Genomic DNA, 27902 nt, shown 5'->3' with positions numbered 1-27902 from the left:
AATATTCCAAACAATTTTGAACTTTATATCATTAAAATTATTTCAGTTAGGTGAGGAAAAAAGCCTTCTGAGAAATGGGTGGAGGCGGCATGGAATCAAAATCTGCCAAAGCAAACTTAGATGGAAGGGAACAAAGAGCTAGAAGGAAATTACAGGTACATGTGAACCTTGTCGATATAAGAATTATAAGACAGGAATTTGAGGTTTTCAGTACCTGCTTGGGCAGGCCAAAGAACAGGCATGATGATCCATCCTCCCAAATATATATTTGGAGACTTACATTTCCATTATTTTCATTGACCCGACGAAAAATTGCCACATTTCTTACTAGTTACTACTAAATCATTTGCACACTTATTGTGCATAATTTTATAGTGTAAAGAAGCATACTTCTGATTACATCCTGCTTTCTCACCAGGCATTGGTTTAGGGTATCTGTGGGATGTATCTGTTGAGCCCGACCTACATTTCTCCAGGAAGCATTGTGTCCTCAGGTAGATCACAGAAAGCAATACCCTGAAAGAGCACAACTTGGTCAAATAAGAGGGCAACATGAACTATGAATGAACAGGGTAAAGTCAGTAAGTCAAGGTTTAATCAAATTTACCTCCCCAGTAAGATGGGCAACACATCTCTTTTCAGCAAGCAACTCAGCTTCTGTCTGCAAAATTAGAACATTTGGACATTGGAAACTAATTAAAAAAAAAAAAAAAAATCTTCTTTCTTTTTTCTTTTACCCTTGAATTGTATTTGAGGATGAGCTTACTTAATTTCTGCAGCACTTGGATAGGCAGGTCTATTTTGTTTAAGATATCAAGAACTAGTATCATCTCTTTAATTTTTGGGTGCTTTTGTACAGTAAGATCAAATTGTCAACCATATTTGTCCCTTCAAGTGCCAAAAGAATGAAGCATTCCCTTTTCCATTTCCATGTGGTCTTCGAATACACCCTCAATAAAAAGGAAGCATACCTTGGTTATTCGCTTGAGGAGGTATTCATCAAATATTACATCCTTGACAAGTTCATAGTCACCATCTCCCTGAAGAACAGTATTTATGTTTTAGAGATGATTTCAAATGAATTTGAGCAGAACATGAAAATCTCTGACCATAGACTTACTTTTGATCGGCATGGCATGCTGAAAACAATACCCTCTGCTATACCATAAGGATTTCCGGTGGTATAAACCTATATTTGAGGTTTGAAATGGTGAGACTGGAGACTAACAACTAATCATAAACAAAAATGCAACTGCAGCAACCTACTATTATATATGATCTTAAACAATATGTTTGTGGAAAGATCTAGTTCATTTCTTACATAAGACTAACCAAATAGAACAGCAACCATATACGGCAGATGAAAACTTACTCCAGAAGAGAACCAATCACCCTCAGGGGTGGGAGTTACTAGAGACTTCATGGCATCAACGATGGACACGGCAGTTGATGCAGCAGAAGATCTCCCCCATTTCTGAATCAACACACCACCTCTCTGAAACATTGATTTTTCATGTTTAGTGACCAAGTTAAGACCCAATAGGTTTGATTACAATCACAGACTATGTCAAATTATTAGATTTATTAATCATGAGTCTGAAAATATTGCCTTCTGGACTTTTTCAGTGAACTCCTCCTCCAACCATTTGATGTCCTTGATGACCTCTTTGACGGGCAAGCCATTAATTCTAGCATTTAGAAAGTCCGGGACCTGATGAAAATTATACTGAGTATTCCTTTACAAGAAAATAGAAAGAATATTATCTATTCATGTTCTTAAGACAGAATCTATTCGATCACCTGAGTGGTCGAGTGATTCCCCCAAATGGTTACATTTGATACTTTATCATAGAAGACACCTGCTTTGAGAGCCAGCTGCACAAATCACATCCAATTCATACAAGAATTATTGATTTCCTTTTGTTCATAATAAACATGACTGTATCATGGACTGAGGTAATGGTCACAAGCTACTTAACCTGACATTTTGCTCTATTCTCATCTAACCTAGTCAAAGCATGAAAGTTCTTTGCAGGTATGTTTGGAGCATTTTTCATACATATCAATGCACTGCAGAGGAAAGGAAACACAATCATAAATGACAGGGAGGACAAAGGACTGCACACCAAGAACATCAATATAAAAAAACACACACACACACATGCTCACACAAAAGAAGAATGAACGAAAGAAAAATCAATGCTTCTTACTTGGTGTTGCAGGGGTTGCCCACTACCATCACTTTGACATTACGGGATGCCACAGCATTGAGAGCTTTTCCCTGTAATATTTAAACCACAGTTTATTTGGAGGAAGGCACCAATTAGCAGCTTCTTTTTTTACAGTGGTTGTAACTTGTGTGATAAAAAAATCTAAATACTAATAGTACCTGTTCAGCAAAAATCTGCCCATTTATATCTAATAAGTCTGCTCGTTCCATCCCAGGCCCTCGAGGCTTAGCTCCAATCAGAAGGGCCCATTCTACATCTTGGAACACTTCATAAGGATCAATGCCAATACTCACCTCCCTCAACAAAGGAAATAAGGAATCTTCCAGTTCCATAGCAACTCCTGCATGATATCGTTTTGAGGAGCAAAGCAATATTTCAGCCATTATTTTGGAGAATTACAAGGTCACTCTTGATGGAATGCTTAATAGAAGACAAATGGAAGGATATTAGAATCCTAGCATAGATTGGCAATTTGGAGAGGCTATTTTTATCCTAGATTTATTGTTTTTCCTTTCATTTAATGAACATTGGAAAATATTTGCAATCCCATCTAGCATATAGTAGAACTTGAGCAAAAGATTCGATCGTAAATTATAGGAAGATTCAACTCTAAATATAGAACTTTCAAAGCAAATTTCTTCATCCAATCCAGCTGTTATTGAGTTTGATGTTGCAACAAACATCAGGCTTAGATAGTGAAAATGTCACTGATGTCCACAAGGATACATCAATATAGTATTGGTGCATGTGTAATATTTTAATTTCACTGATGTCCACAAGGATACATCAATATAGTATCGGTGCATGTGTAATATATTAAAAATTTATGTAAATTGAACTGAAGTATTCATCAACCCAGCTCTTCGTTTACATAGGATGGAAACAGAAGATTGAAAGCTGAGAGGATGATGATGAAAGTGCCTCAATTGCTATTGCAGATTTGTTTTGGTTCTTTGTCATTTTGCTCAGAATAAATCAGGTGCAGTCTTATTTTATTTCAGTATATGTTGGTATAATTGCATGAACAGATGTTTTCCATTTTTTCCACACTGCCACAGGTTTGGAAATGTTTCTCTAAATCGAAAAAAGAAATAAATAAAAGAAAAAAAAATCCTTTTTGCTGATATGAATCATTTCGTGCTCAAGAATCCACGTTTTAAATTTTTAGTATTGTGCTCAAGAATCATACCTTCAAGGGCTTTAAAGGACCGTTCTGATCCCAATAGCTTAAATGCAATAGGTTGATCTGGCCCAAAAACCTCACCAGCTGCAAGCTGCCATAAAAAAACATGTTAGCTTCTTGCTCTGAGGAGCCTTAAGCATAGTTGATTCCTGGATATAAGATGGGAAACTGCCTACCATGGGGGATGTGCTAAACATATGAATCAAATATTGTTGCTTTACCATTTATAGAAAACAAAAAGTATATGCTAAGACATCAGAGAATGAATCTGCCTACGACCAACACATTAACCAACCCCATTTCACATTGCCATGGCATGTTAGGAAATCCTTTTTAATGATAGTAACTCAGCTTCATTTCCATCTAGTACGCCAATGGAATACTGCAGAAACAGAGCCATAAGCACAACTAGAAGCCATATATCGAACGACACTTTCTCTTTAAATTCTGAAATGATGCCACAATGCCATTAGTATTTTGTAATTCAGATTCCATTCTCCACAATGACTTATTTCTATAGGATGGAATCGTAACTTCATTCCTTCATCAGTGTACATCTCATAACAGCACACATAGGTGAATGTCATATTCTTTCTTATAATATCATTTCCTGCAACGGAAGGTTACTAGAATCTGATGAATAAACAGTCTGCCCCGAAGCATAATCACTTTGAACATGTTTGACTGACATATAGGAAGAGACTGAAAAGCATTAAGGAATGTGGCCATTCCACTCCTACCAATAATATAATTCCCCTATTTCAAACTCATGTGAAGTGAAATCTTTGATAGAATTAATAGGGTATGAGAAGTGTTCTGTGAACCAGTCGCATATTCTAGTCTGCCATGGTAAACTACCAGCAAGAATCCAGAGAAGAGAAAACTCAATCAGATCTCAGAGAAAGAAGAAACAAAAATATAAATAACAGAAGATTCTGAGCCTTGGATTCGAGATTTCCTTACTTTGAAAAGCAGGTGATTAGATATCATCCCAGCAGCACCCGAGACTGCAATGTTAATTAATTTCTTCCAGGATTTTGTTTCCTCTTCCTGTGAACACATTGATATAAACTTCCTTAGATGTAAAAGACATGTATTAGATAAACCAATGAATCAAAACAAAATTCTTTGATGTGCTCTGAACCGTGGCAAAACAGACACCTGATGTCAAAGAACATTCTTCCTTTTTTATTTTTGTTTGTTTTATTTTTTACTGTTTTTGCAATGACTTGATATTATGATGGCCTTCAATTGACAGCTGAATTGAAATTCTTTTTCTTGAATCTCAATACCCAAGAGTCCAAATCTCGGTCACCTAAAGAAGTCATATAATATTCAGCTAGAAATCCATAAGCTAGTGTAATACTATTGTTGTTTTCTGATCATACGATGCCAAAATAAATAAATAACTCATCTAGGAGTAATATATACTGAACCAGAAAGAAAAAAAATGTAAAAAAAAAAAAGGCTGCCATGGAGAACATTGGCTTGGTTTCGTGAGCATAAGTTTAAACATGCCACAAAGTGAACCGAGAGATTCTGATCAGATTTGAGTTAACAATCTAAAGTTTCACTAACTATTCCCCAAAATTCTATCAACTTCAGTGACATATTGTTAGTGAAGGACCAGTATGAAAAAAAGAAAGATAAAATTCAAGCTAAACCAACTCAAAACTTAAGGATCACGATCTAGTGAATACCAATCACTTGACCATCTAGGATAAGCAAGAACAGAGTACTGAACAACTCAGCCTGGATCATGAGGATGGCATACATGGGCAGCCCACAATGAAAGTGTCACCACACACCTCCAACGCTTTAGAGCCACTTTCCAACCCTATGTCTGAGTTCACATCACACCCAATTGAAAGCCCTTACCCATTTATATCAAAGCAAACACTCACAGTGTGACTCCATTTCTTTTCTGTTTCCCCAGTAAGGCATACAGTAGCAGAGTCCAATAAGATCAAAACTGGAAAAATCAAACTTACCGCCTTGAGATCATATGTGGTGCAGAAGACCCCATAGCACTCGGGCTTGATCTTTTGATCTTGGGCCTGCACAGCCACCGGAGCTTCACTGTGAAATCAACACACACAAAACCATCAACATAAGGGGGGAAAAAAGCAGGTAAAAGACATGAAAAGAAGAATGAAGGAAAGCTCACTTGGAGGTGACGGAACAAGAGATTCTGGCATTCCGGGTTCGAGGAAGCGGGCGAAGAGAGTGGCGACGGTGGAAAGAGAGATGGGTTGATAGGAATGAGAGCTGAGAGGAGTGTAAGTGGAGTTGGGTGTTGGCGTATGAAGGTGATAGGTCTGCTAGAGCCATGGCAGCAACAGAAAAAGAGCTTGAGAGAGAAAATACAAAAAGATAAAGATGGAGAATATAAATATATATCTATATAAGAAGGGTGAGGATCGAGTCGAGCCAGAGGAGCAAGAGAGCAGAGGGTAGAAGAGAGGTGGGAGCCTGGGAGGTGGATTACGCTTTTGAAATACAGGTAAATTATAAGGCCATCCAAATGACACATGTCATCACAGCTGCGATTCTACATATTTTCAATTTGCACCCACTTACTCTTTATAATTATATTTATATACATGCTTTAAAGGAAGCATATAAGATAAAGATAAAGAAGGATTATCTTATCCCAAAAAATCATATTCCATTATATTTGGTTCGGAAAGTGTTAAGAAAAACAAAAAAAAGTAATTTTTTTTTTATATTTGATTTCACCATGAAATATGAAAAAAAAAAATTTATAATTAAATTTCTTTCTTTTTATTTTTTATCTTTATTTTTTTTCCCTCCAATTTTCCTGAAACCAAACATAACTTAAAGAATAAAAAATTCCCTTTAATTTAAAATCAGTCACATGCTTGTTTTTCTGGTTTTCTTTATGAAAGTTTGATAAATAATGAAGTCTCCCACTATACATCCAATTCAACTAAAGTTCTATAAATTGTCCAAATGACTTGGGTTTGAACCAATGTCTATATATATATAATAGCCTTTGAAAGAGGGGTGGTCTCTTCCTCAACTGTCTTTCAAATGCTGGGATGTGTCTCCTGGAAGAAAACAAACCCAAAAAAAAGACCATCATATGAACAAGAAATGGTGGATGGCTATAAAAAATAGAACCATTTGGGGCTTTAGAAGGGTGGCATCCAATTCAAATCATGGTCTGGCAAATTCACCTTCCATTCACAATTAATTTTAATTGGTTGGCGGAGCAGGACAGTTAGTTGAAGAAATTGGAATACACTACACCCCACTTAGAAGTTGAGGGTATCAAATATGGTATACTGGTATGTGGGATTGCAGACCTTCCATTCAAAGCCAGTAATGAGATGACTCATTCATTTTCCAGTACTCATATATACAGCAGCTGCCAAGCGAGGGAAATCCTCCGATTATCATTACTTTTATATAGGGATGGTAAAGTTTGACACGATACGACATGTGTCAATCAGATACAAATCTAACATGCTTTTCGTAGATTTGGATTGAACAAAAATAAATTTGGATCAAGTTCGTGTTCACTGCATAACTTATTTAGTAAATAAGTAATTTTTATAGCAATTTACATAAATTTGACCACCCAAATTGACCCATTTAATGATTCCACTATTACCTTAATTATTTATATCTAACTCATTTTAGATTTATTTTTAAATAAATAGATCGATTGAGTTATAAACATGTTTTGTTAAGATATTAATTATATATATATATATAAGATCTAACCCAACCTAATTATTAAATAAGATGACTTGATTATTAGATGAGTTAAATGAGTTACACGATGTGTTGTCTGTTTAATAATTAGGTAGTATTTGAGTTTATGATTTTCATATGAATATTATTTGTTTCGAGTTTGGATTGAGTTATACAGTAGAATACCTAAACTTTGATACGACACGAATACAATTCCCTAACACGAAATGCCACCCCTACTTTTATGACAAAAATGAAGAATCCAACATCGACCCAATTCCAACTTGGCCTCGAAGTTAACAAAATACGGCCTGATCCCATACCCCCACCCCAAAATAGATGGGCTTGGGCAGAGCCCGTTTATTTCAGACCTTGATAGGAGTGGCTTTCAGGCAAGCCCAACATGACTTTCCCTTGTCTTCATATACCTGCCTACTTTATACTTGTTAATCCATTGATGACCATTTTTATTTGTCTACACATTGATATCAGGGCGGCAATGCATATGACCCCTGATAGAGAATGTTTCTATGACTTTAAAACACAGCAGAAAGCGATTTCCATGGCCTGTTATTGCCGAAGGCATCAAACAATAACATACGTTGCACTAGGCATATTCCTAGCAGACGGATTTAACGATGTCCATCCTCCAGCTTTGGCATACTTTAAATTTGATTCCATTGCATTTCTCCCATATTGCACTATTCTAGTCTGGGCCAAGGAGATTGCTGAGCCTCTGCTCTTTCTTCTGATATGTCAGCCGAGGAAGAGATGGATGCAGCTGCTGAGCAACGGCTCGGAGGTTCTCCACCGGATTTTGATGGGAGGAGTGGCTTTGACTCCCGTACCGGTGTCTACAGTTCACTCATAAAACTTGGGGGCCAGCACCGGGTCCCAACTAGGCCTGACCTTGACACTGCAACCTTCGTGCTGTCACAGTTTCCAGCCCCGGCCTGTGCTGAGTCTCGTGTTGCGCTTATAGACTCTGCCACTGGTCGTCGAGTCACGTATGCGGAGCTCCGGCGATCGATCAGGATGCTTGCAACAGGGTTGTATCATGGACTTGGGATTAGAAAGGGTGATGTTGTGTTCCTCTTGGCCCCAAACTCGCTCCTGTATCCAACAATCTGCCTTGCTGTGCTCTCCATTGGCGCGGTGCTGACTACCGCTAACCCACTCAACACTCAGTCAGAAATTTCCAAGCAAGTTGATGACTCAGGTGCCAAAGTTGCTATTTCAGCACCAGAAGAGCTGCACAAGTTGCTCCAAAATGGAGTGCCCACACTCCTCACGCACAGGACTTGTGATGAGAACTCACTTTCCATTGAAGAGTTGATTGACTGCAGCGATCCCGCGCTGGACTTGCCACCAGCCCAGATGAGTCAGTCGGACACCGCAGCCATACTATACTCTTCAGGCACAACTGGGACTAGCAAGGGTGTGATATTAACCCATGCAAAATTCATAGCCATGATGACACTCCTCAAGTGGTCAGTGGATATAACATCAGCCAACAATGATGTTTTCTTGTGCTTCATCCCCATGTTCCACATCTACGGGCTTGCATTCTTTGCCCTTGGACTACTCCGTTCAGGAACTACCACTGTCGTGATGCCAAGGTTTGATTCCAAGGCCATGCTTGATGCAATTCAGGCTTACCAAGTGAGCAACATCCCAGCAGTTCCTCCAGTGATTCTTGGACTAGTGAAGAATAGCAGCAGCTGTGACCTATCATCACTAAGAAGGGTGGGTTCAGGGGCTGCACCATTGAGCAAAGAAGTAGCTGAAGGGTTCAGGGAGAAGTTTCCTTGGGTGGAGCTCAGGACAGGCTATGGGTTGACAGAGAGCTGTGGAGCAGCCACTTACTTTGTAACTGATGAGCAAGCCAAGGCCCATGCAGGCTCAAGCGGAAGATTGCTTCCTAGATTTTGTGCCAAGGTGGTGGATACTGAAACAGGGCTGGCTCTACCACCTAATAGGGAGGGAGAGCTGTGGCTGAAGAGTCCTACTGTGATGAAAGGGTACCTGGGGAATGCAGAAGCAACAGCTGCAACCATCACTTCAGATGGATGGCTGCGAACAGGAGACCTTTGTTATTTTGATGAAGATGGATTCCTTTACATTGTTGATCGGATAAAGGAGCTCATCAAGCACAATGGATATCAGGTACCTCAGCAACTTTCCTCCATTACAGTTGATTTAGTTGAATCTTCTTTATGTAAACACCTTTGAATGCAAATGCAGGTGGCTCCAGCAGAATTAGAAGCAATACTTCTGAGTCATCCCAGTGTTCTCGATGCAGCAGTCATACCGTGCGCTATCTCTCTTTGAACCCCATGTTTTGATTCACTCATTTGATTATCTTTATCTTCTAACAGAGTAGAACGCTTCCAGGGTTGAAGATGAAGCAGCAGGGCAGATACCAATGGCATATGTAGTGAGAGCAGCTGGATCTGAACTCACCCAACAAGAAGTCATTCAATTTGTAGCTGGCCAGGTTTGTTTTAGCTCCTTCCCTCACCCTTTCCCATAAGAAAACTTCTTTCAAATCTTTAATGTCCGTTTTCAGGTGGCACCATATAAGAAGGTTAGAAAAGTGGGTTTCATCAATGCCATCCCAAGGTCCACTGCTGGCAAAATCTTGAGGAAGCAGCTCGTCCTTCTAAGCCAACAAGAAGTTATCTCCAAGTTGTAAAATATTTTCCTTCTCATTTTCTTGGAGGATCAGGGAAAGAAAATCTTCCACAACATCCGCACAATGATCTGTTTTAATGGTAAGTCGACAAGTATTTGTGCCAGAGTCTTCCCCCTACACTATCATTGCATCCTGCAGGCTTCAGATCGAACACTGTCAATCCAAACCTGTTGGAATCATGCCATAAGCGATAAACTGTTTTCTTTCAATTTGTATGAGTTCTAATGGATCACAGCCACTTGGCAAAGGCCCATGAAGTTGGCATAGTGTAGTACCCTTTTACCCACAAGGCTGCTGTCATCTGTAGTGCTTAGCATTTTAGGACCTGCCATGATGTAATAGTCTGCTTCCTTGTGATCGGCAGTGACAAGGACCGAGAGGACTGCCCAACATGGACATCAAAGGAATCCAATGTAATCTGCTAGGTGTAAGACCCTTCTGTTTCAACCAAAACCTTTTGATAGTTCTAAATCTTGAAATTGAAACTCATCACATTCCCTATATTTGATATCCTGAATCGGCACATCTTCCCTGCATAAAATACAATCAGAGGATATGGTTATTTAACATGAACCGTAGTCCCAATTGCTCTATTTCAAGAATCTGAAAGATGATTATATTTAGGGTCTCATGCTCTTACCTTGTGACACAGTAAAAGACACAAAGTCCATTATCCCCAGGTGCCCGTAAAGGCCTTTGCCATTCATTAGGATAAAATTAGGGACATTAAGGTATGCTGATGGGTGTTGTTGGACTGTATGAGTGACCTAGCATCCTGTTAAATTTGCATACCCCAAAATGATGTAATTAGTAGTGAACAACTCATGAAGAAGCTTAGCATGCCAAGTGCATCTATCAAGAAGGCAGAACAAGCCACCTTGTAGGCGTGTAAAACCAATCACCAATGAGAAGATCAAACTCTGCTTCTGGCCATGGGAGGGGAACAGCGTCCACAATGCAATTGTTAACTCAAATTGGCCCAAATCCTCCAGCAGCCATTTGTAAGTTGATGGAGGGGAAGTAGAAGAAAGTACCAATTTTGTCCTTTGTCTGAAACACGTAAATCCAATTTCTTACCAGGTTGGATTGGACAATTTGTTCCAGACACTCCATCTTGCCATGAATTTAGCCTCTGCTGTATGGCATTCCTGCAACACCACAACCACAAACACCTTAGCTCATTAAGCCTTACTTTAATCAACAAATTATTTTTCTACATGCAACCAAAATATAAGTTTCCATGAAATGCAGAGGGAAGCCTGCCACTTTCAGAATATTATTTCCAGTACTAGAATTGGTTCTTGAATCTACTCAAACTTCAGGTTGCATTCACACCTGACATTTTTTCTACTTTCTAATCTTCACCTGCTATGAACTCTCTAATCATCTCATCCCACATCTTATTTTCCCTTTTGAGTTTACAACCAGTACCAACTCTGGAATCATGTTGTAGATGAAGTTGCAACCACTGATGCATCTTGTTGGAGATCTATCAGGATAAATAACACTAACCAAGAATGACAGCATAAGGCATATTCATTAGAAGTAAGCATGTAGTTCCAGAGAATAGAATACAAACACCAAGAAAATTCTTGTTTCAAGGCATGGTATTTAAATCTCTTGTTTTGAACACATATGTTACAAGACACTTGGATACAAAACCATTTTTCACTAGTTTTTTTTGCCTACCCAATATCATACCAACTATAGCACCTCCTTGGGAGAAGATACAAAAAATAAAAGAAACAGATTCACGTAAATGAGTCATCACATGCCCCTGCATCTCATCCCCCTAGTTTCAAGTTATTCTCCCAAATCATAATAGCTAGTAACCAAATATCAAAGGCTCAAAAGAAGATTTATGAATTTTATTACCATATACACCAGGTTATCACGAAGAGTGTCAGAAGGATCTGATATTTGACTGTCATTATTGCTGATGCATACGGGACTTATTTTTATTTTCTGAGCTGTAGAATTAATTCTAGCTCTGTTTCAAAGCATTTTGATTAAAAGCAATAACTGCAACAAGGTGCCTGATATAATTCTTTCTGAAACAATGTTTGTTTTTTCAGCACTCCTGATCCTTGTTCCAATAGACCAAGTACTTGCAGTATCTGAAAACTAATGTAAACTGGTTAGAGCAAGTATAAAGTAGAAAATTAGATAAAAACTATGACACTGTATTGACTACTTAGAAGGTCAATATGTGACTGCCAACTATTTCGTGAAAAGCATGATGGGAACAATTCTAATATTTTTCTCTATATAGTATTCTAAAATTAGTAGGTAAGCCATAATCATTGCAGGCTAGTAGCATTTTATTGGAACACAGTACCAGATACATATTGAACATTCTTAAAGGTTTTCCATTATAACAGCCTCCATCAAGATATCTGTTTGAGAATTCAGTAACATCTTAAATTTCAGTTCAATAACATTCAACTAATTATCTCCACCTTTGTCAACCAGCCCCATGCCCAGAGGAAGCAAGGTTGTTGTAGGTAGACAGCCAAAGTAAATTCAATAGTTACAGTTTATGAACATAAACTATATTTTATAGAACTTTGATGGCATCACAATCACCCAGGAGCAAACATGAAACACAAGGCTGTTGAGAAACGTTGTAGTCTATGGACCACCTGGATCAGTATACCAATTCTATTATGCTTTAGTTGAATGAATGAGGTCAGATAAATACTAAAATTCAGTTGTTCTCTTCAACTTCATTGAGTGATACTCGAGTAAGAATAGTCCAAGTTCTATGGTAGACCAAAATGATTAAGACATTCAACCTTCAAGATGTTTAAAGCAGAATGCAGGGAACAATCTTCTTGCCAATTTAGTAAAAAAAGAAACTTGTTTGTGCACTTGGAACCAAATTCAGGAATTTGCAATCTAGTTAATGTTCACAGTAGTTTAGTATTTTATAATTTGCCTGTGTATCTTAGTGTCAGACGCTCCAAGTGTCGCTTGAAATGACCTTTCCAAGTACAATAAAATAATATTTAGATGCTCATTCCTGCAAATAATTTTTCTTGCAAATGTTGTAATTAGAATAAAAAATATTTATGAAAACACTAAAAATACAACTGGATAATGTTATTAGTAGAGCATGCCCTCAAAACAAGGCCTCAAAAATCACAGGACAATTGTAGGTCATTATTCATTTAAGTTGTTTCCAAAGGTAGTGCTAGTCTTTCTTTCCAATAGACACAAAAAACCGAGAAGACGACTGAGCCTAACAAACTACTAGAATACTGTCGATTCGGAATGATAGATGAGGAAATGTATGTATTTTTGGGAGATACCTTTAAGGAGAGTTCTTTAAAGCATTGCTGCACATTCTCTCTAGTTTTAGCACTACATTCAAGAGATGAACATTATGCTCCTGTGCAAGGGACATTCCTTCTCTAGTGACATTCCTTTCACTATCCTGAAAATGTGACATGTCCTAAAAATAGGGTACTGATATTCTTTAAAAGAAAATGTAACAATGCAATAAGGAAACAAAACCATGAAGCTTGCATCTGCTTTGAGATTATTGATATTAACAACCAGGAATATTATTTCCATGAAATATGATGCTGAACATGAATAAGTTCTTCATGGCACTACTAATCCTCTGGATGAGTGTAGGTGGATGATTGTTGTCTGTTTTTCCTTTGGGTAGTGGTGGTGGGGGGTGGGGAGCCAAATTGGTTGTTTGGGAAAAGATAGCAAGACCACACAACTTACCCTATCAACCTTATTCCCAACAAAAAAGTCGATGCACTCATGATTAGTGGAGTAGAACTCCACTTCCTTTTCCCAAACATCTGACAAGTTTGTAAAGGTTTCTTGCCTTGTTACATCATAAACTAAAATGAAAATTAAATCCCAAACTAATTATTCAATTAACCAAAGTTGAGCTGTAAGGCTAGCTAAAGCAAAATACCAGAGTTCAAAAATTTAATGAGCTGAGTATTTCATTTAAAAAAAGAAGAAAGCAAGAAATTAAAGAAGTAAATAAACACATTCATAAGCCAGCAGCTTGTGTGTTGTATATAGTACACACTTTTTTTTTTATTTAACAAATCAGCATGTAAGGGAAGGAAAGGGGAGAAAGTTCTGAAAATTTTGCCAGATATGAAGTGGACAAGGACAGGCATGGTTAACAAACTTCCTCCCCTGTTTCTTGGAACAAGAACATGCTGGAAATAAAACTATATGTTGAAATAGAACAATAGGTCACCCAATAAGAATGCAATGGTTACACACCACAAAAGAAATATACCAGCATAGATATAGATGCCCTTTCTACTACATTCTTGCATAGACCAATTTATAAAACTGATTCCCATTGGGGACTGATAATTAAATTACTGCATTATAGATGGTCAAAGTACCAGCTAAAGCTTGAAAGAGAGGGAAAGGCAAATGAACTGTTCAGACAGTCAAAATTCACCTAATGGCATCAGTCTAATACACATTGGAGGCCCAAATCCAAACAACTTAAAGTTTTCAGGAAAGTAGGTAGCTTAACATATTATTAGAGCTATGATTAACTAAAGACCTCAAGTTTTTCTTTTAACCCCATATCCTATTGTTATCCTAATATGATATACATTAAGTGCTAATTTGTCTCTCCATGTGCAGATATCAGACATAATATACATTGAGTATCCTAATTTGATATATATCATGGCTCCATTTCCTAATTGCTAATTTGCCTCTCCATACTCAGATATCCCAATAATATACAGTATGGGTCCATTTTCTAACTGTTAGTTTGTTGTATTATGTATTATACATTATGGGCTCGTATCCTAACTGCTAATTTGTCTCTCCATGCTCAAATATCCTAATATTATATACATTATGGGTCCATTTCCTAACTGCTAATTCTCTCTTAATATGTGGATATCCTAATACAATTACATTATGGGACCATTTCCTAAACTACTAATTTGTTATATTACGGACCCATTTCCTATCTGCTAATTGGTCTCTCCTTGCGCAGATATTCTAATATGATATGCATTATGGGCTCATATCCTAATGGCTTATTTGTCTCTTCATGTGCAAATATCCTAACATGGCATACATTGTTGGCCCATGTCCTAACTGCTAATTTGTCTTTCCACATGTGGTCGCACGTGAAAATTTTAGCATGGTATACATTGTGGGTGTAACGACCTGCTCCCAACCATATAATTATTGGCCGCTCTAGGCCTAAAGGGGCCCTCACGGCTTTAAAATGCGTCTATAGGGTTAAGAGGAGTCCATACTTATATAGCGCTAGGAACTTTCCCTCCTATCTGATATGGGATGTTACAAACAACCCCCATGCAGACACAACGTTTTTGTTGTGTCCCATGGGATTGGGAGGCCAAACAAACCCTCACACCGAGGTCGGGGATCGGTTCTAATACCATTTGTAATGACCCGCACCCAATCATGTAGATATTGTCTGCTCTGGGCCCAAAGAGGCCCTCACGACTTTAAAATGCGTCTACAGGGATAAGAAGAGTCCAAACTTATATAGCGTCAAAAACTTTCCCCCCTATCCGATGTGGGATGTCCTAGTGAGTATATATTCTAATGGCTTAAGATTTTAGAAAAATTGGTAGTTTAACATTGCTCATGTTTTACTTCAAGAATCCAAAGCCCTATGCATTATAAATTTTTCCAGATTGTACCAAATTGAAGAACAAACCTAAGCACCAACACAAGCTGCTCCATTGTCTTGTTTTGCTTCTTCCTTTTTCTGTCTTTTAATGGTGAATCCAACAGTCGCATTGACCTTCTTAAAGTGCATATTGCTTGGCATCCCCACTTTAGAACCAGCTCTGAAGTTAGTAATCTACATTCTTGATTAGTTAGGAAACTGTAATTGAACATCATTATTCACAAGATACTCTCTTTGCTCTTATTTCTTCATTCTTCTTTTCCTCCGTCCTTTTTCTTTCCCTCACTGCAGCCTGAAGAAAACATAATCAGTTTTGTTCATTTTTATCTTCTTCAGATATGTTCAGCATTAATATGTCCCACGAACCATTATTCCTCAGCTCATTAACATGATTAAATTAATAGACAGCATTGTCCTCCAATTATATCTAAAAAATGCAACAATTTTTGCCTCCATTGCTTTTTTCCTTTCTTTTGATACATGGCTCAAACTTTACCACTTACAAAAAATAGTTCCTGTGAACTGTTATATATATATATATATATATAAGTTTGTTATACACAAGAGTGCATGGTATGGCCCAATATTTTCAATAATTCCAAGGCCAGTTTCCACAACATGAAAATAGCCAGCTGCATATGTGGCGTGTTACAAACCCAAATATTGTATTATTGCTTCTGGCAACTCTAATTCAATAATTCCTAGTGCTTCCATTATGCGTAACTAAAGGGAACTCTGCTATTTACTGAATAAATAATTCCAGATTAGAGATGATAATCAAGGGAAAATGGAGCATGATGTGTTTCTATGGATTGCCTGGCTTCTTTATTTATTTTGAATTGTAGATACTTTCATCCAGCAATAGAAATGAACACTTTCAGCACTCTCTAGTTGTGATCCACATGGGCCTTGCTCATGTTTCCTTGTGAAATTCCAAAAATCAATCCTCAATATTGTTTCAAACTACGAAATGAGTATCAAAAGCACATTCATTGCTCTACCCATCAAGCAAGAAAATTATAATTCATTTAATTTCTATCAATAAAAAGGAAGGTGAGCAGAAAATTCATCCAAGTAAGATAGAAGGTAGCACAATCAGGGTAAGCTGTATAATCAACTCAAACAATACTTAGTTTACACATGGCCAGAAAATTATGACTTCATTTTTATCCTTTTAACATCAATAAAACAGAGTCTATGTCAATATGGCAGAAGAAAATTACCAATACATGGCATAAAAGCCTGGAGAACAGCAACACTTCTATCATATCCCTTGGGCCTGAGGCTTTTGAGGACTAGCTCAAGTGGCAAGGGGTTGGGGTGGAGATGAAGTAAATTCCATGTTGATTCCATGTGACAGAAAATGAAAGGGAAATAAAGCAACAACAACACAAACCTACAAAAAAGGCTGCTATCATAGTCTTTGTCCATGTTAAAGCTACCGTGTTAGACTGGCATCCACATGGCCTCATTTTCATAGCATTTTAAGATTTTTCAATCTCATATAAAGCAGTAGAAACCATGTTACTGCCCTTGTTGCTTGGATTAATTAAACACGTGACAAATGGAAAATGCACGCAAAAATATTAGCTAACATCATGAAGAGGTGAAATTTTTGAGTTAAAGATAAGAGTAGAACAAGGAACACAGAGGGAAACTTAGACCAACCCCTTTACATGGAAAAATTAATGTGCAGATGAAGATGGTTCAGAAATTGTCAAAGAAGACCAATGATGGCACCAATAAGAGCATGTAAGATAGAACAGCTTGAGGAGGAAGAAGAACCATTCATATTATCTGGCAGAGAATTATGGAACTAGAACCAAACAGGATCTATTTTATGAATGCTTTAAAAAATTTAATGGATTCATTCAATTTCCATGGGACTCCAAATACTAGAGCTTTGGTATGGTCATTAATGCCTTTATTTCATATTGGTGTCTTTAATCCATTTCTCTTTTTAACTTTCATTCATTGATGAAGTGCTAATTATTTCAAACCAAAACTCATGAACAAAAATAAATAAATAAAAATTCAAAAATATATTAGACATGTGACCACAATCTATGAATTTGGGGAAAAAAAGGGTTTACACATATAGTGAGCCTATCAATAAAAAGAAGTGGAAGAAGAAGAAGAAAGAAGTTAGAATATCCAATCACATACCTAGAATAATGCCATGGACACCTCTGTAGTAAGTGTTTGTCAATGTTCCAAACCTCTCCTGTCCAGCTGCAACCAAAACAAAAAAAGAAAAAGAAAATATCACTAACAAACAACTTGAATTGTCTTTAAAATAAAAAAACAAAAAAAAACACAAATATCACCTTCACTAGTTCCCAATTATGCTATGATTCTACAGGTATTATAATTTAATGTACAACAAGATTTCAAACTTCCATTCTGAATCAAATGCTGCAAAAAGGGGTGACATCCCTTTATGGAGTACAAAAGTTTCCCAAATCCTTCATTTTTTTTTACATTTAGAGTTAAGTTTCTTTTAAAAGAAAAGCATTAAAACTTTTTCCTTGTCCAGTAGCATATAAAACTACCCCAATTTTTAATCCATAGTTCTGCTGTATGAGATGAACTGCCACTGAGCTAACAGTATTTCACAGAAACTCCTAAAGACAACCAAGAAGCATTCTTATTCTTTTCTAAACTTGAATAATGGAGCAAAGAAAATTTTCAACCATAAATGAGGCAATTATAACCACCAAAATGTGACAAAAAAAATGGTTAGTGGAAGCATCTGGAGGAAAACCCCTTGGAATCCCATGAAGTTGGAAGTTGAAACCCTAGTACAACTCCTTAGTGCTTATTACCCATGTCCCAGATTGTAAGCTTCAATCTTTTCCCACCAATTGTGAGCAGCATAATCTTGAAATCAACTCCTGCACATGGTTAAGACAATACCTAAAGCTCAACATATATCAGATAGAAAAAACTGAAATGGTGAAGCCCATGAGAAGAAAGTGAGGTTGGTATTGCTACTTTAATTTTCAAGCCATTCATCATCTAGTGCATATGATTCTTCTAGCAGCACCATGAAAATTAAAACTCAGAAGGCTACAAGCCCAAAACCATGAAAGAAAATGTATCTAATGGTTTAAACTTTTCCTTGAAGTTCAAGCATAAGGTGGGAAAACTTTCTAGTTGCTGACAGAACTAGGATTAAAACTAAGTTACCTACTCTAAGGGTGAAGAACTCCAACACATAATTTATGGAGTCTAGAGTGTTACATCCATTCCGCCAACTTACATTTCCTGAAGCCCTCTTCATATCAGTTTAATGCCAAATTTGACTATCTGAACACAATCTATCTTATTTGACTAGACCCCTGTTTCTTTTCATCAAAAATTAAATTAGGCAACTTGCCCATCCAGAATAGGAGAACCTAAATCTAAAGTGATTTTGAAAGAAAGCATCAAGTGAAGCTAAAGCATATTGATGGCATTATGCCTATCAATTTGGTGCACTAAACAGCCTTGGTATATGCAGAGCTTATGTCATCCCTCAGTTAACCCAATTTGGCAACCGGGCTATGATTGAAGACATAACTCAAACACTTGGAGCTAAAATCAGGACTTGAACAAAAGATCAAGAGAAACACATTTCTTGGGGACAAATAACATGTCTTCGCATCTCTGGATGCCTCTCTGCAACCTTCTCTTCCACAGTGGGGTTTGGCATACTAGGTTACCTCATAAGAGGATGGACCCTTCAAATAACATAAAACAACTTCATTGGATGCAACATCTTCGTTATCCCCACATTTCCCCTATTCCCTTCTATTGGATCATAAATTCGAGTGTTTCATGCTAGTTCCAATATTGGATAACCACATGAAAGAATTGCTAACAAATTAATAACCCAAAGCTTATGATACCAATGAGAAAAATACCTAATTACAAACACTTAAGTGCCATCATACAAACAATCACCCACCCACTATCCTATTTAGATCTTTTCTGAATCAAACCCACAAAAAACTGCAGATGGTTCTTCTACTAATAGACAGAATTTACAATCTAACAGACAAACTTTTGTTTCAAATTCAATTTACACACACCCAAAAACAAGAACAAAAACAAATAAATAACTAGAGAAGAAAAGAAAAAGAAAATTATGCTAAACATCTGGAAGGGCCTAACTAGAGTTGAAGTTTCTAAACCTAAAACTGGGTTTGAATTATAAGGACAGCAGGCATGAGGCTAGAAGCAGATATGGAAAAGCTTGAGACAAGTAACACATACTGCTTCTGGTGACTGAAATATCTTGGGGTGTGTAGAGTCTGTTGGCTTGGGTTTCATAATGAATACCTGGAACATCTATATGGATCATCTGAAATTAGCATCTCTGTATAGTCCAAAGTGATCATATGAACAAAACCATTTAATCAAGGAAAACATCTGTATGGATCAAATATACCATCCCATACACTCATTATTGATGCTGCTGATGCTAGAATATGCTAATCATAAATAGGTCTTTCATTATAATCCTAAATAAGTAAATGAAATAATTTAAGTGCAATATTAACAACTTCAAGTAAAGAATTTACGCAATATTAACAACTTCAATACAATACTGAAACTTTTCACTTTACATTTTTTTGCCACAATCAGATGACAATTGAACATGCACCCACAAGTCCAACCTCAATAATAATAATAATAATAATAATAAAGAGCATAAGCTTGAGTTAACTATATCCAAAAGGTATTATGTCATTATTATACTTGCCATTGTAGCCATCAAGAATAAATTTTCCCATCATGAGGAATGCAATGCTCTTAGTGGTACCTGGCAGTGCGAGAGAATTCATATAAACATTAAGCCTACCCAACATTCCCTTAATTTCTTCATTAAGGTGGAATTTGAGCAACTAAAAAGAAGAAAAAAGCCCCCTCTCAAAAAAAACCATACATCCCAACTAACTCAGGTTGGTTACACAAAACCATTCTTGCCACTCCATTCTATCAACAATTGTAGTTTTTGTCACAAGGCTCACTACCTTAACCGAAGTTTTCTCCTTCTGTCCTCAACCTCTTTTAACTTAATTCAAATTAATCCTCCTCACTAATGCAGTTAATGATCATAGTTGGATATGTTCAACTTAAATCAACATATTTCAAGCATATAACCAACAGTTTTCAAGCATCTATTTTTCCGCTAATTAAGCACCCACTAGTCTATATGATCAATAGAAATCAAGCAGAGCAAAAATCTACCACAAGGAGTTAAGAACAATATTCAAGTAAAGAACTGAAGCAACATTAACAACTTCAACATGGTAATGAAAATTTTACTTTACATTAACGACATTAACATTTCACATTTTGACTTCAACATTCAGCACTACATGGAAAAAAAAGAAGTTTTCACAGTCATTCTATTATATACAGTAGGGTTTATATTTGGACTTGAATGGTCAGCCTAACTGAGAAAATAACCACAGATTAAAGACCTAAAACATAGAACCACTATCAAAGGACCCACAAACATTGTTACATTTCCGGGTGTTGTAGTTGCTGGATTCTTTCCAAAACATTTTCTCTAAGCTTCAGCAATGACTCCTTGTATGCTTGGAGTTGATCCAGATCAGCAATGCGGCTCAAATCTGCTTCCCACCACAGAGGTTGGGATTTTGATTCTGGGACTTGACCTCCCTGAAAAGAAGCAATCGTCTCATCAAAGTTTCCACCAGAAGAGGAGGTGAAAGGGTTCCCGGTGGGTTGGGAGCTCAAATCTGTTTCCCACCATAGAGGTTGCGATGTGGATTCTGGGACTTGACCTCCCTGAAAAGAAGCAATCGTCTCATCAAAGTTTCCACCAGAAGAGGTGGTGAAAGGGTTCCCGGTGGGTTGGGAGCTCAAATCTGTTTCCCACCACAGAGGTTGGGATGTGGATTCTGGGACTTGACCTCCCTGAAAAGAAGCAATCGTCTCATCAAAGTTTCCACCAGAAGAGGAGGTGAAAGGGTTCCCGGTGGGTTGGGAGCTCAAATCTGTTTCCCACCACAGAGGTTGGGATGTGAATTCTGGGACTTGATCTCCGAGAAAAGAATCAGACGTCTCATCAAAGTTTCCACCAGAAGAGGAGGTGAAAGGGTTCCCGGTGGGTTGGGAGCTCAAATCTGTTTCCCACCACAGAGGTTGGGATGTGGATTCTGGGACTTGACCTCCCTGAAAAGAAGCAATCGTCTCATCAAAGTTTCCACCAGAAGAGAAGGTGAAAGGCTTCCCAGCGGGTGAGAAGACAAGGACAGCAACAGTTGCCCCGGACAGTTGTGAAAGTTGCTGGGCTTTCTTGAACAATCCAGCTCGCCGTTTGCTGAAAGTCACCATCAAACGGTCCTTGGATTCAATCTTTTTAATCTCGATTTTCCTTCTCCCCATTTCAATTGAAGAAATTGATGTGGGACAATGAACAGATAGGAAATCTTAGTTGAAGATGAGGGAGAGATTGAATGGATTTTGAAAGGGTGGAGGCAGAAACAAGAGAACAGAACGTCAGAAACAGAGAACACAACGTTGAAAGAAATTGACCTGGGACAGGGAGCAGATGGTTGATCTCTGAAGATGAGGGAGAGACTGAAGGATTTTCTAAGGGTGGTTTCGAACGTTGGAGGGAGACAGAGGAGAGCAGAATGAGCGGCAATTCAAGATTGAAACGTTGGAGGGCGACAGGGAGCAGATCGTTGATCTCTGAGGGAGAGACTGAAGGATTTTATAAGGGTGGTTTCGAACGGAGACAGAGGAGAGCAGAATGAACGGCAGTTCAAGATTGAAACGTTGGAGGGCAACAGAGGATAACGGCAATTCAAAGATTTAGGTTTTGGAGGGAGACATTTAGGAGGGAAAGAATTGATGACGGGTGTCAATTCAAGATTGAAACGTTGGAGGGCGACAGAGGATAACAACAATTCAAAATTTAGGAGGGAAAGAAGTGATGACCGTTGTAAAATAAAAATAAAAGTTGAACTGCTATTGAGGGGATTCGAACCCCCAACAATAGTTTCAGCAAGCAGCAATGACACCACTACGGCAAGCCTGGCCTTTAATAGAAAATCTGCACCAAACATATATATATTAAAAGTTAGGATATAAACAAAATTAAAAAAAAAAACACTTTAAAGAACAAATTAATTATAACTATTTTCTAATTAAATGAAAAATTTTCATTTAATTGATTAGTAAAAATATACAATAATTTTCTTCATAGTGTTTTTAATATTATTAATATATTAATTAAATATTAAAAAATTATATATTTATCATCATTTATTTATAATATATTATAATTTTAATATTAAATATATTTTAAAATTAAATTTATTATAATTAAATATCACAATATTATCATCAAATAATATTTGATATAATTTAATAATCAATGTACACTTATCAAATTTATATTTTTATTGACACGTACAATATTATATATATATATATATATATATATATATATATATATATATATATATATATATATATATATATATATATATATATATATATATATATATATCAATTTATTAAAAAAAATAATTTGAAAATGTTAATTATACTTTTAATTTCATTTTTAAGAGTTTTATTTTATATTTTTTTTATAAGTTTTGATTAATTTTAGGTCTACCGATATTTTATGTCAAAATATCTATTGATATATCTGTGATTACCGATATTTTCATCATTGATGTTCATTAACAAAATATTTTACAGGTTCCAATTTGGTCCATGATGAGGGAAGTGAGAGCAGTGCTTTCTAAAGGTATACATCCTGACTGCACATCTCTAAGAAGTACCCGTTAGGTTGGATAAATGAAGTTTTGACAAGAACACTAGAAGAAATTTGGGCCAAGTTAGGCAACAAGGATTTTCAAGGATTATTTAGGCTTACTCTAAACCAACAGGGAGAGGATGTGCTAGTAGAGATGAGGTCTTTGCCTCTACAACAGACATGAACTTCAAGTGGGCGCCAAATTCTATGAATCAAGAGGTTACTTTCCAAGCAAAAGAGGCACATTGCATCTTGAGGGCTCTAGGAGAGGCATTTTGCCCTCCTTAGTTGTATTTCTCTTTAAGTGGTTAAAGTCATTTCCCATTATTCCTTCTTATTAGCTTAATTAAATTATTTTATGTTCTATTATCTTGTCAAGGTTTGCAAAGAAAGAAATATATTATATCCTTCAATGAAGATTAAATAGAAAGTTTCCCAAAGAGTGATTTTTTTTTTTAAGAACAAATATTTTAGTAGCTATAAAATATTACAGGGAAAATCCAAAATCCCACTAGATGCTGAGCCAGAGAGTAATTGAAAGAAAGACAAACATAAAGTAGAAATTCTGAAAATATAAAGATCTTTTTTTTTTTTTTCAATGAATGATGCAATCATAAGTGATGGTGAAAACATCATCAAATTTCTTGAAGTGAAACAAATCAACAAAGGATTATTAGTTTGTCTCAGGAAGAAGATAGAGCTGAAGGCCAATTTAATAAAAATAAAATAAAAAAAATGTCAAAAAAAAAACATAGATACCATCAACAAGTATAACTCCAAATATAAAATCAAAGAAAATGAATAAACACAAATACTATCAGTAAAATTAGTTAAATAGAATGAATACTAACAAAACAATACCCTTGAATGATTACTAATTTGCCACCGTTCTTGAGTCATTGTTAAATAGATTGATAATATCTACACGATTGAGAGCGGATCATTACTAAACCTCCAATCGACATCTATAACAATACTAGGAGTAACCATCTTATTTTAACAACAACTCCAATCAACGAAAAAAAATTTCTAAGATCATACAACCAAAAATATGGCAAGAGCACCATTTCTCATGATGAAGGTTCCTTGAATAGCTAGCATCATGTTGCAAGCATTAACCTTGACACATCTATAGGGGGCTCCCTTCCACTTGTCACTTTTTCAAACCAGACACATTGACCGTCTAGCACAGGTATGCATCCTATCTGGATCGTTCTGTCCAGACCAAGACCATTTCCATTTAGCACCAGGCGTGAGAAGACCCATTTCCCTTACAAGGCCAGACAACAAGGGGAGTCCGGACCCCCTAAACGAGAAGGACTGTCCAGTCAAGTCTTCAAGACCTATTGGCATGCGTGATCATTCACGTCTGACATGTGAACGACCGACGAGACTTTATTTAGCCCACAAGTCCATGTCACTTAAATGTTGCATATAAACCCAAACCGTCAACAAGTTGAGAGAACAGACAATTACACAGTCCAAGATCATGGCACGTCAGCTGATGGTACCTGCCAACCACCCAAAACTGTGATGATTGACCAGCTGCCTGTAGGACAATCATCTTTATAAAAGAAAGTCAAAGTGCCTAGTTAGCACTATAGTGGCAGTCTCATCAACCCTATATAAATCCTCTAAAAAACACAAACGAGGTACGCACGCATACACACACTGACTCTCTCCCACTAAGAAGCTTGAGTTATTCTTGCTTGACTTAAGCTTCGGAGGGGCATGCCCGAACCACCTGTCTGGACATCCTTTTGTGTAGGAAAAGAGTCCATCCAGTTTTATTATTGCTAGGCGAACTCTCCGAAAGGCACAAAGAAGAGAGGAAAGTTGTCTAAATTCCATCAAATTAGACGGACCTGACTCCGATTGGCTCAGAATCAACAACATCCTCATAACATCATGACTTCTCCTATTGGCATAACTATACATTCGGGTGTTGTAGTTGATGGATTCTTTCCAAGAAATTTTCTCTAAGGTTCAACAATGTCGCCTTGTATGCTTAGAGTTGATCTAGATCCAGATCAAGAATGCAACTCATGTCTGCTTCCCACCACATAGGTTGGGATGCGGATTTGGGACTTGACCTCTATGAAATGAATCAATTGTCTTATCAAAGTTTCCATCAGATGAGAAGGTGAAAAGCATCCCGACGGGTGAGATGGCAAGGACAATAACATTGCCCCAGAAAGTTGAGAAAGTTTATAGGCTTTCTTGAACAATCTAGCTCGTCGTTTTCTGAAAGTCAACTTCAAATGGTCCTTAAATTCGATCTTGTGCATTTGGATTTTCCTTATTCCCATTTCAATTGAAGAAATTGATGTGGGACAGTGAACGAATGGTTGATCCCAATTGAAGATGAAGGGGAGATTGAAGGGTTTTGAGAAGGTGAAGGCAGAAACAGGAGAACAGAACGTTGAGGAAATTGTTGTGGGATAGCCGACATATGGTTGATTTCAATTGAAAATGTGAAAGGGATTGAACGGTTCTAAAAGGTTGGTTTCAAATGTTGGAGGAAGAATTTAGGAGGTAAAAAAACAGAATGACCGTTGAAAGGGTGGATCAGTTCCTACCCTCATTTTCATCCACCGACTGTGGGAACCTGAAGTGATAACTTAGAAGGTAAAGAAAAAAAAGGCTATAATAAAAAGGATAAAATAGTAATGCTTTCTATTTTAAAAAATCTAACAAATTTTAAAATTGGTAGGTAGAATTATCTATTTAAATAAATTTTAAATTTTTTAAAAATAAAAAATAAAATACTTATCTCAATTTTTTCAAACTTGAAAAGTATTTTCAAAACTTAAGGAATAATGTCCCAAAATTCATTTAACTAAATAAAAGCAATATTTCAAAAATAAAGTAGCGGTTTAGATCAACATTTTTATGTTCCTCAATCCATAATGAGTTATACGAAGCGAGTTAAACAACTCAACTGGGAAGTTGAGCAATTGCTCATTCAATTCTTCAACTGTCATATTCAATATATTTAATGCTCCAATGGACAACAAGATGATCGATCAAACTAACTAACTTTTTACTCTAACCACTACTTTACTTCCTTAATTCCTATTGAAGATTTATTTATTGTCTCCGTACATAAGTTAAAGCCAAAGGAAAAGAACATAGGCGAGTAAGTAGGCCACTATAAACATAATTTACAATTTCTTCTCTCTTATTTCTATTATTTTAGCTATCACATTGTATTCATTCATTGTATTATTTAAAATTTAATCAACGCTTTGTAAAAGCGACCAATATAGGAATTACTCCCTTCTCCCTTCTTACTCTCTAACTAGGATCAAATTAGCATGTTTTTGCAATTGATATTAGAGAAATACCTTTTTGTTAAGATTTAACCTTCTAAAAGTAAATAGTTAATTCATCAAGCTCATCCCATATAGAAGGATTTTTAATTATAAACTTCAATTCTTTGTAGAGACCGATTATTCTTATTGGAAAACTAGGATAACAGGGTTATTAAAATCTATTAAATGTCAAACTAGGAAAGGAATCCACCTAGTTTCATTATTGCTAGGCGGACTCTCCGAGAAGCACAAAGAAGGGAGGAATGTTGTTTGACTTCCATCAAATTAGATGGACCTGACTCTAGTTGGCTCAGAATCAACAACATCCTCATGGCATAATGACTTCTCCTATTGGCATAGCTATACATCCGGGTGTTGTAGTTGTTGGATTCTTTCCAAGACGTTTTCTCTAAGCTTCAACAATGTCGCCTTGTATGCTTGAAGTTGATCCAAATCCAGATCCAGATCTAGATCATGAATGTAGCTCATGTATGCTTCCCACCACATAGGTTGGGATGTGGATTTGGGACTTGACCTCTGTGAAAGAAATCAATCGTCTCATCAAAGTTTCCATCAGATGAGAAGGTGAAAGGCGTCCCGACGGGTAAGATGGCAAGGATAGCAACATTGTCGCGAAAAGTTGAGAAAGTTTCTGAGCTTTTTTTGAACAATCCAGCTCATCGTTTGCTGAAAGTTAACTTCAAACGGTCCTTAGATTCAATCTTATGAATATGGATTTTCCTTCTTCCCATTTCAATTGAAGAAATTGATGTGGACAGTGAACGGATGGTTGATTCCAATTGAATATGAGAGAGAGATTGAAGACAGAAAAATGAAAAGATTTATAACATTTCTTTCTGCGTTTTTCTATCTCTCCCAATTACATATCTCAATTTCATATATAAACCCACCAAGTCGACTACCATAAATATAAAAAAAATTAGGGTAACCAAATAACATGTGTAAAATCCTTAAAATACCCTTACAAAATTTCGTGCAAATTTTGTGCAATTCGTGTGTTGTCTCCACATAAGATCATTCTATGTTAGGACAAACACTATCAAGATAACAATTAGGCTCCACACGTCTTAACAATCTCCCATTTGAAAACTAATCCATCATCAACTGTCTCCACCTATAGTGGTTATGACTTCTCAATCCTCAGTAGAGAAGTCTAATTGAAATTACGCAAAACTCTAGTTTCTCAATCATCACAACCTTTTTCAACATGTCAGTTAGATTTTGATTCCCCTTAATCTTCTCGAGTGTTAAAACTCTATCTTCCAAAGCTGATCTTAGGAA

The 27902-nt window shown here is 36.7% G+C and overlaps 3 protein-coding genes and 1 pseudogene across 3 annotated transcripts; 1 reads left to right on the top strand and 3 right to left on the bottom strand.

Annotated features, from left to right (window-relative positions):
* Positions 1 to 123: 123 nt before the first annotated feature.
* LOC117929166 (malate dehydrogenase [NADP], chloroplastic) lies at positions 124 to 5867 on the bottom strand. The gene is made up of 14 exons (XM_034849393.1): positions 5582 to 5867; positions 5406 to 5493; positions 4378 to 4464; positions 3421 to 3505; positions 2390 to 2571; positions 2211 to 2281; positions 1980 to 2070; positions 1801 to 1875; positions 1610 to 1711; positions 1373 to 1495; positions 1121 to 1189; positions 972 to 1040; positions 608 to 661; positions 124 to 516 (listed from the first exon to the last, which is right to left on the bottom strand). Exons 1-14 carry the CDS (start codon positions 5743 to 5745, stop codon positions 463 to 465), a joined length of 1314 nt encoding a protein of 437 aa, XP_034705284.1. The 5' UTR covers positions 5746 to 5867; the 3' UTR covers positions 124 to 462.
* Positions 5868 to 7905: 2038 nt separating this feature from the next.
* LOC117928428 (4-coumarate--CoA ligase-like 5) lies at positions 7906 to 10071 on the top strand. Its single transcript, XM_034848314.1, has 4 exons — positions 7906 to 9300; positions 9379 to 9446; positions 9529 to 9631; positions 9704 to 10071. Exons 1-4 carry the CDS (start codon positions 7906 to 7908, stop codon positions 9827 to 9829), a joined length of 1692 nt encoding a protein of 563 aa, XP_034704205.1. The 3' UTR covers positions 9830 to 10071.
* Positions 9952 to 20250, bottom strand: LOC117928427 (annotated as a pseudogene).
* Positions 20251 to 21011: 761 nt separating this feature from the next.
* On the bottom strand, positions 21012 to 21902 carry LOC117928426 (MADS-box protein J2-like). Its single transcript, XM_034848313.1, has one exon. It carries the CDS (start codon positions 21900 to 21902, stop codon positions 21012 to 21014), a length of 891 nt encoding a protein of 296 aa, XP_034704204.1.
* Positions 21903 to 27902: the final 6000 nt, after the last annotated feature.

The sequence above is a fragment of the Vitis riparia genome, chromosome 13, assembly GCF_004353265.1.
Source record: "Vitis riparia cultivar Riparia Gloire de Montpellier isolate 1030 chromosome 13, EGFV_Vit.rip_1.0, whole genome shotgun sequence".
Classification (NCBI taxonomy): domain Eukaryota; kingdom Viridiplantae; phylum Streptophyta; class Magnoliopsida; order Vitales; family Vitaceae; genus Vitis; species Vitis riparia.
The sequence above is the reverse complement of the archived record's forward strand: the minus strand, read 5'-3'. Positions and strand labels throughout refer to the sequence as shown.

What these genes read in the sequence shown, in the direction of transcription:
- LOC117929166 (XM_034849393.1), bottom strand. Translation starts at nt 5,745, where the DNA reads ATGGCTCTAGCAGACCTATCACCTTCATACGCCAACACCCAACTCCAC. An exon ending in GTGATTGGTTCTCTTCTGGA is followed by an intron (nt 1,190 to 1,372) that starts GTAAGTTTTCAT and finishes CCTCAAATATAG; the next exon opens with GTTTATACCACCGGAAATCC. An exon ending in GCATGCCATGCCGATCAAAA is followed by an intron (nt 1,041 to 1,120) that starts GTAAGTCTATGG and finishes ACTGTTCTTCAG; the next exon opens with GGAGATGGTGACTATGAACT.
- LOC117928428 (XM_034848314.1), top strand. Translation starts at nt 7,906, where the DNA reads ATGGATGCAGCTGCTGAGCAACGGCTCGGAGGTTCTCCACCGGATTTT. An exon ending in CTCGATGCAGCAGTCATACC is followed by an intron (nt 9,447 to 9,528) that starts GTGCGCTATCTC and finishes GAACGCTTCCAG; the next exon opens with GGTTGAAGATGAAGCAGCAG. An exon ending in TTCAATTTGTAGCTGGCCAG is followed by an intron (nt 9,632 to 9,703) that starts GTTTGTTTTAGC and finishes GTCCGTTTTCAG; the next exon opens with GTGGCACCATATAAGAAGGT.
- LOC117928426 (XM_034848313.1), bottom strand. Translation starts at nt 21,902, where the DNA reads ATGGGGAGAAGGAAAATCGAGATTAAAAAGATTGAATCCAAGGACCGT.